General features: G+C 35.0%; 1 protein-coding gene across 12 annotated transcripts in view; it reads right to left on the bottom strand.

Moving 5' to 3' along the window:
- ATM (Serine/Threonine-kinase ATM-like protein) overlaps positions 1–16100 on the bottom strand; it is a 73157-nt gene that overhangs the window by 19181 nt on the left and 37876 nt on the right. For 8 of the 12 annotated variants that reach the window (XR_011082961.2, XR_016515743.1, XM_068627644.2 and 5 more), the window contains 12 exons: positions 9841–10033; positions 9519–9740; positions 9315–9386; positions 6198–6267; positions 5157–5274; positions 4892–5015; positions 4533–4670; positions 1592–1702; positions 1437–1484; positions 1240–1344; positions 951–1037; positions 152–582 (listed from right to left, as the gene is read on the bottom strand). Coding sequence is in view for 9 of the 12 variants with exons in the window: in XM_068627644.2 (XP_068483745.2) it covers positions 152–582; positions 951–1037; positions 1240–1344; positions 1437–1484; positions 1592–1702; positions 4533–4670; positions 4892–5015; positions 5157–5274; positions 6198–6267; positions 9315–9386; positions 9519–9740; positions 9841–10033 (1719 nt within the window). In the remaining 3 variants the exon portion in view is untranslated. Of the gene's footprint in view, positions 1–151; positions 583–950; positions 1038–1239; positions 1345–1436; positions 1485–1591; positions 1703–4532; positions 4671–4875; positions 5016–5156; positions 5275–6197; positions 6268–9314; positions 9387–9518; positions 9741–9840; positions 10034–11693; positions 11762–16100 lie in introns of those variants that run through there. The other 4 variants (XM_090295608.1, XM_090295610.1, XM_090295612.1 and 1 more) reach the window with 4 other exon arrangements.

The raw sequence follows: 16100 nt of genomic DNA, 5'->3' as shown, positions 1-16100 counted from the left end.
AGTACATTAACTGAATATCTTTTAGCCTACATGAAAGATGCAATAGTTAAGAATGTGTATAGCTCTAAATGAGCGACTAAGTAAAGAATATAGCAATTGAACAAAGGAGTTCAAATTAAAATAAACTCAACAATAAATAAAATCATATTACCTGTGCAAATTTCCATTGAAATGATCACATTTGATATTTGGAGTCAAAGGAAAATTAGTTCCAACGCATGGTAAAGAGAAATCCCACTTCCCAGCACGCCAGGCAGATTCATATTGCAATTCAGTAAACTCCAAATCATGCTGATGCAGATTCTTGCTTGAAGTCAAGCCTCGGCAATACATGTCAAGCACGTGTGCACAGCCAATCTGCTGCAAGGATCTAATCAACCCTTTGTAAGGTCTACTCTGCCTCATCACATCTGTCTCAGATGCAAAGGATGAAGGATGTGCAGATCCTGCTTTTTCCAATGGCAGACCTCTTGAACTGCCATCATTCAGTACTGAGGTATCTGATTGCACTTGCAAGTCGTAATACTCTAGGGCCTTTCCCCAATTTCCCTCATGCTCAAATGTGATTATTTGAGAATTCAACTATTATTTACATCAACCAATATAAACATGAGTCCAAAACCACAAATGCATGGCCTATCTTTGCATGCATACACACATGGTACTAGGAAAAGGCATACCAGTTTTAAAGATCTACTACACATGTACATCGATATAAAATTAAAAAAAATGCAACTATAAAAATTGAATTTTACGTAAAGATGACTATTATACATAGTTTTCTGCTTTTGTATTGCTCTGTATTAGTGTCTGTTTAGGGCTCAGTTTGTTGGTTCCTATCATTCAGTTAATGAGTTGTCTGGTAGTGTTGACAGAATTCACAGTCTGAGACAATGCATATCGTTCGTTATGTAATAAGGCTATGAGAAGGAAAAATCAGGCTCGCTAACCTTGTGAGACTGAAGAATTCCATATAAGCTATCTGGTTCGTTGATTCCAGTGACTGCCGAAACAAGAATTTCAATATGTTCTGGCAACTGAAAGGAAGCCAACAAAACAATCAAATGTAAATAAGAAACGGACATGATTATGGACCAAAGCAATCTCCATAAATAGTTTACAAATTTATACTTATGCCAAGAAACAAGTTAATTGTACAAAAATTATTTAAAAGTGTAATATAGTATACAACTAAAGCAAAATAGCATGTGCAAATAAAAAACATTCAGTACAACTTACCATTTCATTATGTGAGAAATCAGGTCCTCCAACTGTTAAAGTTTTAAATTGGTCTTCACACCAATGTTCCACATACATAACTGAAGTAAAATATGACCCACAACTCTATAATAGAAAAAGAAAATATAAAAAGATAAATAGAAAACATGAGAAGACAAAGGAAAAGAGAAGTGAAGTGCATAGAATCTGCCACTTACAGCTGCCAACTTGGCAACAAGAAGATAGTCAATAGAGAGCCAATAAACCTTGGAAGATTAAAGGAAAAATAAAATCTGTTAACTTTTGCATTCCATAGATTATTCTTTTTAGAAAATAATTTATGTATGAAGGTAGTACGCCAGGAAGATAATACTTTCTCCCATGAGGATGGTGACGTTGCCATGGAATTTGAAACAACTGCAGATTCTCTTGCCATTGCAGAAGTGGACCGGGTTTTAGAACTATAACTTGAAGGCCTTGAATTCTGCAAATTAACAAAATAAAATAGGGTTTTGTTAAGATTGGCCCTTGGAGATGATTTCAAGAGCACAAGTGGCAAGATTTTGGAGGAAAGAAATTATTGATTAGATAGGAAATATAAGTGTAATAAATGTTTTCGTTGCGAATAGAATGAAGACGGTTTATTGATGTTGACAAATTTGGCATAGAAGTGAATAAAAATAAGAGCAATCTAAAAAACATCAATATGTTGTATTAAATCAGTTTGACAATGAATACACAATAAAACAGAACATATATGTTTTTTTTTATCAGCAAAGAATTAAATGAATTAAAAACCCGTATACAAAAAGAAAAAACACAGAAAAATACAGAGCAAGAGGCTCAGAGCAAAAAGCTGTATAAACACTACACCTAACTATTTCCAAATCTGCATCACCCTTTGTGTATGTACCAAAACAGCAACAAGTTCCCATAACCCTCCTCATTCCAGCTTTCACCCTGCCCCACCCTGGCCCTCCACTCGAATAACGTTGTGCTGTTGTAATTCTGCAAATCACACGTAGTAAGTCTTGATCAGCACACCCCCTCCACTACCAAGAGATGCAATTACCGCAGCTTCACAATCAAACATGCATTCCCATCATTTTTCCTACATCTTCATTCAGAAAACAGTGCTACAAAAGTGATTAATAGCACCTAGATACAAATCCAAGATCCTCCTTAAAACCCTGCAGTCACACAGCATTCACTCTCATAGTCTTACTTCTTACCATGATATCAGCTTTGTTCCCCACTCTTCTCTCCTTCAAAGACTTCTACAGCAGCCAGCAACTCCTAGTCACTACCCCTCTCCATTACAAATAACTTTTTAAGCATTGTATTGGGTTCAAATGCCAATCCGGGAAGGAGTAGCTGAGAAAGCATAACCTATGTTAATCCATAACTAGGATTTGAGTTGTGCCCTAAGAAATATTTCTTCCACGTCCACAACCCCTGGCTTATAGACTATAAGAGTTCTTTGTTCCCAAATACACCATACTATAGCTGCCCAAATACCTTTCCACACCAAATTCTGTTTGGGGCTAAGAAATGTTAAGTAAAAGTTCTCAAAGTGGCACTTGAGGTCCTTATGTTGGACAAAAACCATCTAAAGCACATAGACCACACACACTTGCAAATTCGCATTCTAAGAATAGGTGTTGAGCTGTCTCGATCTTACCTTGGCATAAAGCACAAGAAGTTGTACTAACCAACACCCTTCTATTTAAACTGCTTCTAGTTGGAATTCTATCTAGAAGAATCCTACAAGCAGTAGATAGTACATTAGGAAAAGCTTTGGCCTTCCACAGTTGTATGAAAACCCCATTGTGGCACCCTCCTACCTGATTAGATAGGTATCCATAAGCTGATTTTACCGAAAATACCCCTGAAGCATCACCATCACAAACCTGTAGATCCTTTTCCTCCCTATTCAAATTGACCACAGAGATAGTCTTGAACATTTCATCTTCTTGTAGTGATTCCCATACAAACCCGATTCTCCTCCACCTTAACCTCCAATGCCATTCTGATTCTTCCCACATACCAACCTCTCCCACCATTCTCCCTTGATCAAAAGATAAAGAGTACAACCTAGGATACAGAGTGAAAAGACTATTTCTACCAATCCAGGTGTCCTCCCAGAATCTACCTTTATCCCCAATACCAACTTTCCATCAAATTGCTTTATGACACCAACCTCCTTCTTCTCCCTCACCGCATAATTTAGTTAAGTCTCTCTACCACCACGATTGATATTTAGAATTGATCTGCCTTTGATCTGATTCCCTTCCATATTTTGATAACAAAATTTCTTTCCACTTCCCGTTTTCTTCAGACAAGAAACGCCATTTCCATTATGTTTGTGTTGTTGGAAAGCCCACATTGCCTACTTCATTCCTAGGGTGCACCTACCATATATCTCATGAAAGTTCAACTAACATCATTCCTAGGGTGCATTTTATATAAGTACAATAAAATGAAGATTTGAGGAGCGCAGACATTTGAATTTGATATGATAGAGTGCATGGAAATTCGCCACTCAAAAAAGCTTTGCATGATAAGAACCAAAACAAGAGTAAGGAACTCTCAAGACATTCAAATTGAACTGACAAGCAAAATTCCATTCAATCTTCAAAGTGATTTTACAAACGAGTTTGTCTCTCTTTTACAAAGAGCATGCCACAGTTTTGCGGTTTTGAAGAGGAAAAGATACCTTAAAGTGTTTACAAACATAAGGAAACCAAAATATAAACATAAGACTATCTAAGTAGTGATGCATGAACAATTCAATCTGAACAATGCACTAGGAAAAAAAGAGAAATATACAGGAAAAAGGAAAACCTAGCTCTATGACACCATAGAGTTTATTTGAAATTTCAACTTTTGTGTTTAATGGCTAATCATTCAAAGTCCTAATAATGGCTAATACGGGAGAGTATCCCTTACTATCAGTTGCACACATTGCCATAATTACTAAGATGAGAAGACCAAATCCTTTTACAATGTTTATAATCCTTACAGATCTAATGGAAGATTTTAGGGCATTTTCCAGTAGATAACTTTTATTTTCGGAGCAAAATATATATTAAAAGATATATTTGAAACTTTCAATAATATTTTTCCCCTCGGTTATGATTGTATTTATTCAAAATATAACTTAAAATGATGTTTTTTTTTTGTATTTTGTAATATTCTTTCTCTCAAAGCAAACTTCTCACTTAAACCTCATAATTTCCCTATTTGAAGTGTTTACAAACATACAAAAAAAGAGTCAAAATATATTTAAAATAGGACAGTTGAATTACATTCACCTTAGAAACTTCACGCTTCGACGGTATAAATGAAGATCTTTGCATGACATAACGAATACGAAGTTCATTAAGACAATTCAAAACCACTTGAATGGATTTCATCAACTTATTTGACTTTGTAAATATATGCTCCGTCAACTGCAAAATTCGACACATTAACTTAATATGCAAAAGACAAAATGTAGTTGAACTTCATGTCAAAAGTACATATATTCACAACAACTTAAATAACAAGCTTATTAACTTTAATCCAACAATCTAGGTGGTAGTACGATCTGTCATATAACAAAATTAAATGACTAAATAAGCACTATAAAAATAAGAAAGGGAGGAGGTGCAGTACATCTTTAGAATACAACCTGCAGACAGATCAATTTGTGAAGATCGATCTCCAGATCCTTCCTTGTAGTGATATTGACAAAAATACTTGGCAGAAGAAACTCGGCCACTTCGCCTTTAAACATTATAATATCTTGACAAAGTCTGGAATTAAAATAGGCTATGAAAATGAGAGGTGAAAAAAGAAGAAAAAAAGAAACCTGATAAAGGTCTGCTAGTAGATAATGATAACAACTAATGACCCTTGAACTGTCACAATTAAGTAATTAGATAAGTTCACAATACCTTAGTATCACATCACTGCAGTAAACAATAAGTGAATACACCAATGGGCAAATCCACATTTCAAAAGTTTTACCATCTGTCACCCAAACAGTGGACTTCTCCAATGAAATTGCTTCAGCTGAAAAAATTAAAGATTAACACAAAAATAGTTAATATTTTAGTTATAAAGAAATGGCTAGTAACAATAAAAACAGAAAAATGTCAGAAAGAAATATTGAGGTCAGAATGAGAGAAAACGCACTGACTAAATGTTACTTATAAGCTTTAGCATGAATTCCTTCAAAGAAAGAAATTTCAAGTACCGGGTGGAGGTGTGAACTCTGATTTTGATTTCGAAGTACCCAATATTAATACCTCGTCTGAAATTAATGTTTCTAAATTGCTACTTAGACTACTTTTTTAGAATATCTACTAGCCTAGATTCAATGTTAGGATCCAATTGCAAGGTATGGGACACGAGTCCCACATTGAAAGTATGAGCTTTTAGTGAGGTTTAAGTATAAGACCTTGTTTACCTTAATGTATCCAACCATTCCAGGCCAAGTATAAGATCAACCCCCCAAAAACGGCCTGTATTTGTAACTTAATTCTCTCAATCAGATCACTGGCCATTAAACATGCCTAGGAAGAAAGAGAAGCATTTACTGCTGCCCTAAAACTGACCCCAAAAACCTTTGGTTGAAGTGATTGGTTACCCCAGAAATTCACCTTGGAGAGAAAGTTGTGGCTTGCCCCACTACTAATAAGAAGCAATGTTTGGAAACCATTTAGCACTTCTCAATCTTCATAAGTTTGGAAAGAACTAAATCTCAAAGACTCAACCTCGCACAGTCAATGACATGGCAAAACATCTTCCATCATTTAAAGCCAGAATATCAACGTTGGAATAAAAATCAATGAAAGGCAAAAGATTATAAGAATCAATCCTACCACAATGTCTAATTAAACTATTAGATTAATAATGACCCAGAAATATTAACTCTGACCAGATCAGTTTTACGGGAATTCACAATAACATGGTGCACACGTCAACCAATATACCTTTTGACTTCCTATCTAGGTCCAAAAGGAGATTTTCCACAAGTTCAATATTGACACCTTTGGAATGAACCTGCATTAGAAGACAATAAAATTCATAACAAGAAAAACTAGTTCCAAGGATAAACATTGCATCACATGCTTGCAATTCTGCCCAACTTACAGTTTAAACCTAAACATCAAACCAAAGGAATGTGTGCCGCATCTATACTTATCCATGTATTTTTACAGGTCTATTGGCCATCACTATGTGATCTAAGTTTCTTAGCAACCCAAGCTTTTAAGACGCCAGCTCTTTTATATTATTAATTAGATTTTGTAAAAAAACTAGCATGACCACCATGCAAAGCATAGAAATTGGGACAAAAATTTGGTCATTTAATTTTAATTTATTCCATTCATAGTATAAAATTTCAACATAATTTTTTATTTAATTATGTATTTCATTATCAAATACAAAATCATTAAAACAGTAGTTTTTAAACATAATGAATAAAATTCAAAATCAAATTGAAGAATACTTTTATTTTCTATATATTTATTTTCATTTTTTATTCAGTTATCTAAATAAATATCATAATTTAATAATCACCCTAATATGACCTAAACACATCTCCTTTTATACCCCACATTCAATGTTCTGCATTAGATGTACCGGATAGAACAGTAAATTTCATTTACTGCACGGCTTATCACTTCCTTAAGAGACAAGTACCTTATCCCTTTAACGTGTTTAAGAGATAAACATATATATATATATATATATATATGTATTTATGTTATATAAATTTCTATATATATACATATATATATACACTTTATTTTCATCATTATTATTTTGAGATTAATCCTTCATTATTTATTACTTTTTATTATTATTAATATTATTTTGAAATTTATACTTTATTATTAATATTATCACTATTATAAAAATTAATTACTTATAAATATAATGTTGATAACTAATATAACTCCAATACATTGTCTAGAAATTATTACATTATAAATTTTGGATGTCACACTCCACCCATGCATCCTGCACTTGAACTTCCAATTACAATATGAAAAGGTATTTGATCATTTGTCTCCATCTTATTTCTCCTTTGTTTCTTCTTTGGAATCTGAGTCTATTCCTAAGACTACAAAGTAATGAAGGTTGATCACAGATGGTAGTAGGCAATGATAGAGGAGATAGTAGCTTTACATTATAGTGGCACTCGGGAACATGTTCCTTTATATCTCCTGGCAAGAAAATTATAGGTTGTAATTGGGTTCTGTTGGAGATTCCACATTGACTAGAGATTAAGACATTTCATAGTTTATAAGTGAGTGCAAACCTCACCTTATAAGCCGGTTTTATAAGATTGAGTTAGGCTTAAAAGTCCACAAATTAATATGGTATCATAGTCATTTAAAGTCTATCCTAACGAGTGTTTGTTGGGCTTATTAGGCCGCCCGCTATTTAGCCATTATCAGACCACTCATAATATATAGTCCCACACACCACTTGGTAGCCTCGGCGTGAAGGGAGTGTGTTGGAGATCCTACATCGACTAAAAATTAGGACATTTCTTAGTTTATAAGTGGGTGCAAACCTTACCTTATAAGCCAGTTTTATAAGGTTGAGTTAAAATTTGGACCTAAAAGCTTGCTTGGTCTAAACTATGGGGATGCTTTCTTCGTTGTCGCCAAAATAAATTCTATCTTTCTCTTTCCGGCTATGAGAACTATTCATCATTTGTAACTTCATTAGCTGGATATGAAAAATGTCCTCCTGCATGATACATTGTAGGAAGAGGTTTATATGGATCAACCCTTTACTTTTACTACTTTTGGTATTTCTCATCTTGTTTGTAAGCTTAATCAGTCTCTATGGTTTTAAACAATTTCCTTGAGCATGAGTCTTATCATTTTGTCTTCTTCCCTCATTCTCCTTCTAGCAAGTGCCTTTATCTTATTGTTTATGATGATCACATTGTCATTGTTGGTAATGATGAAACTGGAATTCGGCACCTTGCACTTGCTATGATTATTGTAGAGATGGATGTGGGCTCCCACAGTTTAGGTTTTCCTAGCAGAATTTCTTTAGGTCCCCTCACTTTTTTATTTCATAACTTCCATATATGGTATCCAAAGGTATCAAATTGTAGATGATTGGTATCGATTACAGAGCTAACATAGTCAAGATTATAGATTGTATACAAATGATTCAGAATTCTTATTTTCATTTAAATAAACGTGTGAACACAACCCACGAGTGTTGTTTAGTATCAATGTTTTCCAATGAGTATTATTTTATTGCCAACAATTTTCCAAGCAGATTCTCTTTTCATCGAGCTTTTACCAAACATCATTAATGTTCACCAAAATTTCCCAAAAAGTTTCTAGTTTTTCCAACGAGTCTTTTTTTGGCCGATCACTGCCACCATTAGCATCGACATACTATGTGATGGCCATATTTTGCTCCTCAATAGTTGTCATGCCATCTTAACCATTTTTTCTTCCCACCAGCTATTATGCTCTTTAAGCTTTTTTGCTTTCCAAAAGCTAATGTGTCCTCTAATCGTTTTCATCATTTGTTGTGTCTTCTAAGCACTTTTTTCTTTTAAGCAGCCCAATTGTGTCATCTTCCCATTTTTGGTCTCTATCATCATACCCTCCAACCACTTTTAACAAGTTTAACTCATATAGATATGTTCTGGCTTGAGGGATAGAGTTAAATATATGATTTAAAAGTATGGCTCTACAACACAAGTATGGCTTTTGTCTTACAAATTATCTCAAAGGGTCTGTTTTTTATGGCATTTGTAACAAGCTTGTGTCATATGACACATATGGTCTAGTTTGAGAGAAAGTGTTAGGTATATGATTGAAATTAATTATATTTCTTCTCAATGTCTATGGTTTCAAATATGAACTGTTACATTTTGGTCCTCTTGTTTTTTGCATTCCTCTTTCTCGATTTTCTCTACGGATTCTCATGTACTAACATATGATTCTCATGTCACCAATCTTTCAACACTAATATTAAAAAATACATCAAAGTCCAATTAACATATTTTAAAATGAAATTTATCAAAAGAATAAAAATATTATTTGCTTCTCGGATTTAAATATTACCTCAATCAGAGACCTCTGATATGAATCGAATGACTGTAAAGCACATTGGCCTCTTTTAGTTGAAAGTATTCCCTACAAATCCAACCAAATGAAATTATTTAGATAGAAAATGAAGAAAGATAACATATTAACCACCTTAATTATTTTTTAAAAGTGCCATATATTAAGTTTGATTAGAAGACTATTGCGATTTAGAAGACTTACACGAAGGGTTTGTGATGCCATATCAACAATTTTCACAGAATCATCCATCAGATATTTCATGAGGATTTTCATAAGGACAACCAAATGTTCTTCAGATAAGCATGCATCCATGTCAGAACTGATTTCTATCGCACTACTGGTATCAATAGATTTACCAACACTAATAAGACTAGTTTTGTCATGAAGATGGAATACGACAGAGTATGGGTCTCCAGTGCCAACCTATAGCAACACAGGAAGAACAAAGGAACCAAATTTCCAAAAGTGAGAAAAAGTGTAACTGCATATAATCAGAAAAATCTAAAACTAATAAAATCATTACCCTGGAAATGAAATTTGAAACCAATTCCCGAACTTCATTTGCATCATTAGAACCACACATGTGAACAAGTTTCCAGACTGCATGCACAATTTCTTGATCACCCTGCCAATATATGTCTTTAGAAAAACCTTCTACCTTGCCTCCTCTTTGAAGGGTTTCTACATTCAATAACTTCTTATGCAATGCCTGGAGACTGAGAAAAAACCGATTCAGGAATGAAGAATCACGGAAACTTTCCAGCAATATTTCAAATACATGATAAATATATTCAATAATGCTGACCATTTAATATTTCAATCAATATATTCAAATACATGGTAAATAATTGTCTCTCTTGCTAGACAAACTCATGAACATATAGTACAAAGTATTATAAATGTTAAAATAAAATAAAAAGAGATCAATCCCTTGAGTATAAAGAACAAATAGGGTTATGTATTTACAAATAAGAAACAAACAAAATGTATGGGCTAAGCCTGTTACATCTAACGCTTCCCTCAAGTCGGTGCATATAAATCACATGTACCAAGCTTGTTACAAATATAATCAATTCTAGGTCCCCATAAAGATATAGTGAAAACATATGCTAATTGATTATTCAAATTAACAAACTTAGTCTTGATGTATCCAGATAGAATTTTTTTTTCGAATAAAATGACAATCTATCTCAATATGTTTGGTTCTTTCATCAAAGACGGGATCTTAGCTATTATGAAGAGTTGATTGTCACATATAAGTGTCATTTGAGTGACCTCTCCAATTGCAATTCTATCATTAATTGTTGAAACCAAATAAGCATAGAAGTAGTCAATTTGTTTTTTGCTCTTCTAATAGATTAAGTTATCATCAATGGAGAGACAAGCTCCAGCAATGGAAATTCTATCAGAATGAGATCCTACTCAATCACAATCTAAATAACAGACAACATTAATATAGATAATTGTGACCATATAGAAAACCTTTTCTAGGACAACATTTAATGTACTTCAATATACAAATGATTGCATTGCAATGATCTACACATGAGGAATTAAGAAATTGACTCACCACACTGACTGGAAAGGAAATGTCTTAATGACTCAGAGTACTAAATATCCATTACATCCTCCAAATTTTAAAAAGTTCAATGTTGCCCCAACTTTTCTTAAAAAGTTCAACTTGGTCCCAACTTTTTCCAAACAATTCAACATGGTAACAACACATTAATCAATGTTCATTGGTTCAATTGTTGAGGTAAATCTGTTTTAATGAGAGCAATCTAACATAATGAACCACATTAAACTGTTTTAAGAAAATTTGGGACCATATTGAACTTTTTAATAATCTCGAAACTAAATTGACTTTTGGTCCTCAATATAGGAACTAAAAAGGTAACTAAGCCTTTGATTTTTCAACTAATCTTTTGTACTTCGTAGTATCTGAGAGAGGCTCCCCCTGATTTGAAGGTGTTTGACATTGGAATCCATAGGTGTGTCAACAGATTCTAGACTCGTTAATTAGTTTCCTCCAAAAATATCCAATGCAAAGTTCCTTTGAAAGATAACAATACCATTGTTGGATTGTGCTACCTCAATCCCCAAAAAATATCTGAGTTTGCCAAGATCTTTGGTCTAAAAGTGGTGACCAAAGATTTGTTTTACTTGTGAGACGCCATGATGATCATTTCCTGTTAGGAACAATGTCATCAATAGATATTTCTAGATAGACCCACCTAGTACTCGAGTGACAGTAAAAAAGTAAATGATCTACCTTACTATAAGTCATACTAAATAGTTGAACAACATTACAAAATTTTCCAAACCAAACTCTAGGGATTGCTTGAGGCCATATAAAGATATGCAAAAGTGACATACCAACCCAGAAGACTCCTCCTCAGAAACAAAACCTAAAGGTTGCTCCATATAAACTTTTTCCGATAAATCTGTAAGCATAATATCATAAACAAATATTGTTGCATAATTAGGAGAATTATGTTATAATTAAGTGCAGATTCCATTTTATATTTATTAGGACAGATTTGTTAGTGATTTGATTTTATTTGATTTGTACAGCTTTAAACACTCATTATTTCTGGCTTTCATTGCCTATTATTTCTTTCTTTAATTAGGTTGTAAAACAGTCTATAAATAGAGACTGTAATCACATTTGTAAGATATCTCAGAAATATATTTCATCTATTTCTTTCCACTTGGTATCAGAGCTCCTGATCTAGGAGACTCTGCTTCCGCAATTTTTTTAGCCTTCATTGCTGTAATCATTTTCCTTGACAGCCGTCATTGCTGTAATCATTTTCCTTGACAGCCTTTATTGCTGCAATTATTTTTTTTTTGGACAGCCTTCATTGCTGCAACTTTCTATTTTCCTTATCCTTTCTCCATTGACCACCACCACCACCTTGCACCATTGACCGTTACTGCCACCGCCATTGACCACCGCCGACCACCACCACCGACCACCATTTCCGTCGCTCGCCGGAAACTGCACCGCTCGCCGGAACTGTCACTGCTCGCGCGGAAACCGCCGCCGGCCGCCGGAAACCGCCACCGGAAAATTTTTCCGGCAGATTTTTTTGTGTGTGCGTGAACAGGATCAAATTTTGCCAATCTGAAAAAAGTTGGTTTTGAACTCTCATGGACTCCCTTAGTAAGCCATCTAGCTATTGTTCCTTTACTATGAGTGGTAAGAGTTCTAGTTTTTTATCCTTTAATGCTTCTAGTACTGAAAATATCTGGATTATAGACTCTGGTGCTACTGATCATATGACACCTCATTCCTCTTTTTTTTCATCCTACACTACTTTATCCGGTAAGCCATATATTACTGTTGCTAATGGTTCCACTACCCCCATTAATGGTCGTGGTAACATTCACCTTCAACCTTCATTTCCTTTAAAAAATGTGCTTCATGTTCCCAAACTATCCAATAACCTCTTGTCTATTCAAAAGATTACCCAAGATTTAAATTGTGCAGTGGTATTTTTCCCTTCCCATTGTGTTTTTCAGGATCTTGCCACGGGGAAGACTATTGGAATTGCTAAAGAGCAGGGCGGGTTATATTATTTACAGCATGAAGAAAGTAAAAAGGATGCTAGACTACAGGCACACACTTCTAATCTTCAGCAAGGTCGTGAATCTTGGTCATCCTCTCAGATATGGCTTCAACACAGACGTCTTGATCATCCTCCATTTAGTACCCTAAAGTCCTTATTTCCTGTTTTATTTACAAAAGTGTTTGCTGAGTCATTTCATTGTGATGTTTGTCAGTTTGCTAAACACCATCGGACAACTTTTCCTCCCAATTGTAATAAAAGTTCTAAACCTTTTGATCTTATTCATTCAGATGTATGGGGACCTTCATCTATTCCTAATATCTCGGGTGCAAAATGGTTTGTTTCATTTATTGATGATTGTACTCGGGTTACTTGGATATTCCTCATGAAAGATAAGTCTGAAGTTTTTCACTTGTTTGTAAAGTTTTACAGAATGATTCAAACACAATTTGAAAGTCCAATTAAGAGATTGCGTTCTGATAATGGAAGAGAATATGTGAACCAAAACCTTTCCAAGTTCCTTGAGGAAAATGGAGTTGTTCATGAATTAACCTGTGTGGAGACTCCTCAACAAAATGGGGTTGCTGAAAGGAAAAATCGTCATCTCCTTGAGGTTACTCGAGCTTTACTTTTCCAAACATCTGTTCCTAGATCTTACTGGGGGGAAGCAGTCCTGACTGCCACTTATTTGATTAATAGATTACCCTCTCGGGTTCTAGAGGGTGTTACTCCTATTCAGGTTATGACCACATTCTATCCTTCTATTCCCATGTTGAATAGTCTTCAGAATCGTGTCTTTGGTTGTCCTGCTTTTGTCCATGTTCATAGTCCTTATCGAGGTAAGTTAGATCCTCGTGCCATCAAATGTGTCTTCATAGGTTATGCCCCCAACAAAAAGGGATACAAATGTTATCATCCTCAAAGTCGTAAAGTGTATATTTCCAAAGATGTCACCTTCCATGAAACAGAGTCTTTCTTTCCTAGTTCTCAGCTTCAGGGGGAGAGTATTCAAGAAGCTGAGGACCTTGAGTTGCCACCTTTTCCTTTGTTGCAGGATTTCGTTCTTAGGGAGGATGACAAAGACCCTGCACCAACATCATTACCAGAGAAGAATAATGAAGACAAATATTTTGGAAAACAATATCAGCGAAGGCAACAAGAACCCTTCCTGGTCGAACAGCAACTTCAATTGTCTGAACCGGAGGTAAGAACTCATACCAGTGAGACTCTTGAGGACACCTTAAATACTGCTTTTGAACCTAACCTAAATGATTTACCTATTGCCTTGAGAAAAGAAAAAAGATCTTGTGCCAAATATCCTATATCCCAATTTGTGTCTACAGAAAAACTTTCTATGCAGCACCAGAGTTTTCTTTCAGCTATTGATTCTATCAAAATCCCTTCATCGGTACAAGAAGCCTTAAAAGATGAGAACTGGATTCGAGCCATGAATGAAGAAATGAGCGCGTTAGAAAGGAATGAGACTTGGGAGATTGTAGAGAGACCAAAAGATAAGAAAGCAGTGGGTTGTAGGTGGATATACACAGTTAAGTATAAGTCTGATGGCACACTGGATCGGTATAAAGCAAGGTTGGTTGCAAAAGGGTACACTCAAACCTATGGGATCGATTATGAGGAGACTTTTGCTCCAGTGGCAAAAATGAATACCGTCAGGATTATTCTCTCCCTGGCAGCACACTTTGGTTGGGCAATGCATCAATTTGATGTTAAAAATGCCTTCTTGCATGGAAGCTTGGAGGAAGAAGTATACATGGAGATTCCACCTGGTTATGGTATTGTTAATGAAGGGAATAAGGCGTGCAGACTTAAGAAGGCCCTATATGGTCTTAAGCAATCACCTCGTGCTTGGTTTGGAAGGTTTACTCAAGCTATGGTATCTTTGGGGTACCGACAAAGCCAAGGTGACCATACTCTGTTTATAAAACATTCTCAGAATGGTAAACTCACTCTACTTTTGGTCTATGTAGATGATATGATTATTACAGGTGATGATGAGATTGAAAAACAAAATTTGAGGGAGAGACTAGCTGCTCAATTTGAAATGAAGGATCTTGGGAAGCTGAAGTACTTCCTTGGGATAGAGGTTGCTTACTCGAGACAGGGCATCTTTATTTCTCAAAGGAAATACATCCTTGATCTTCTCAAAGAGATTGGTAAGTTGGGTTGTAAGCCCACTGGAGTACCAATAGAGCAAAATCATAGGATTGGGAATGATGAGGAAAACCCAAAAGTGGAGAAGACACAATATCAAAGACTTGTGGGAAAACTCATTTATCTTTCACACACTAGGCCAGATATAGCCTATGCAGTTAGTGTGGTTAGTCAATTTATGCATGATCCAAGAGAAAGACACTTGCAGGCAGTAGATAAAATTATTCAGTACTTAAAAGCCTCTCCAGGAAAAGGATTGCTATTCAAAAAGGGGGAAAACTTATCTATGAAAGTATATACTGATGCTGACTATGCAGGATCGATTGTTGATAGGAGATCCACCACAGGCTACTGCATGTTCTTGGGTGGAAATCTGGTAACATGGAGGAGCAAGAAGCAAAATGTAGTTGCAAGATCAAGTGCAGAGGCAGAATTTAGAGCCATGGCTCAAGGGGTGTGTGAACTCTTATGGATGAAGATCATACTTGATGACCTAAAAATAAAATATGAAGCTCCTATGGGTTTGGCATGTGATAATAAGTCCGCTATCAGTATTGCACACAATCCGGTTCAACATGATCGAACAAAGCACGTAGAGATAGACCGACACTTTATTAAAGAGAAGTTGGATGATGGTCTTATAGCCACTGAGTACATCCCTTCAAGACTCCAATTGGCAGATATGTTTACTAAGGGACTTCCCATAAAACAATTCGAAGATCTTACTTGCAAGTTGGGAATGATAGATATACATTCACCAACTTGAGGGGGAGTGTTGCATAATTAGGAGAATTATGTTATAATTAAGTGCAGATTCCATTTTATATTTATTAGGACAGATTTGTTAGTGATTTGATTTTATTTGATTTGTACAGCTTTAAACACTCATTATTTCTGGCTTTCATTGCCTATTATTTCTTTCTTTAATTAGGTTGTAAAACAGTCTATAAATAGAGACTGTAATCACATTTGTAAGATATCTCAGAAATATATTTCATCTATTTCTTTCCACTAATATTACTAGATATGTACACCTAAA

Source organism: Phaseolus vulgaris, chromosome 9, assembly GCF_051622355.1.
Source record: "Phaseolus vulgaris cultivar YP4 chromosome 9, ASM5162235v1, whole genome shotgun sequence".
Classification (NCBI taxonomy): domain Eukaryota; kingdom Viridiplantae; phylum Streptophyta; class Magnoliopsida; order Fabales; family Fabaceae; genus Phaseolus; species Phaseolus vulgaris.
The sequence above is the reverse complement of the archived record's forward strand: the minus strand, read 5'-3'. Positions and strand labels throughout refer to the sequence as shown.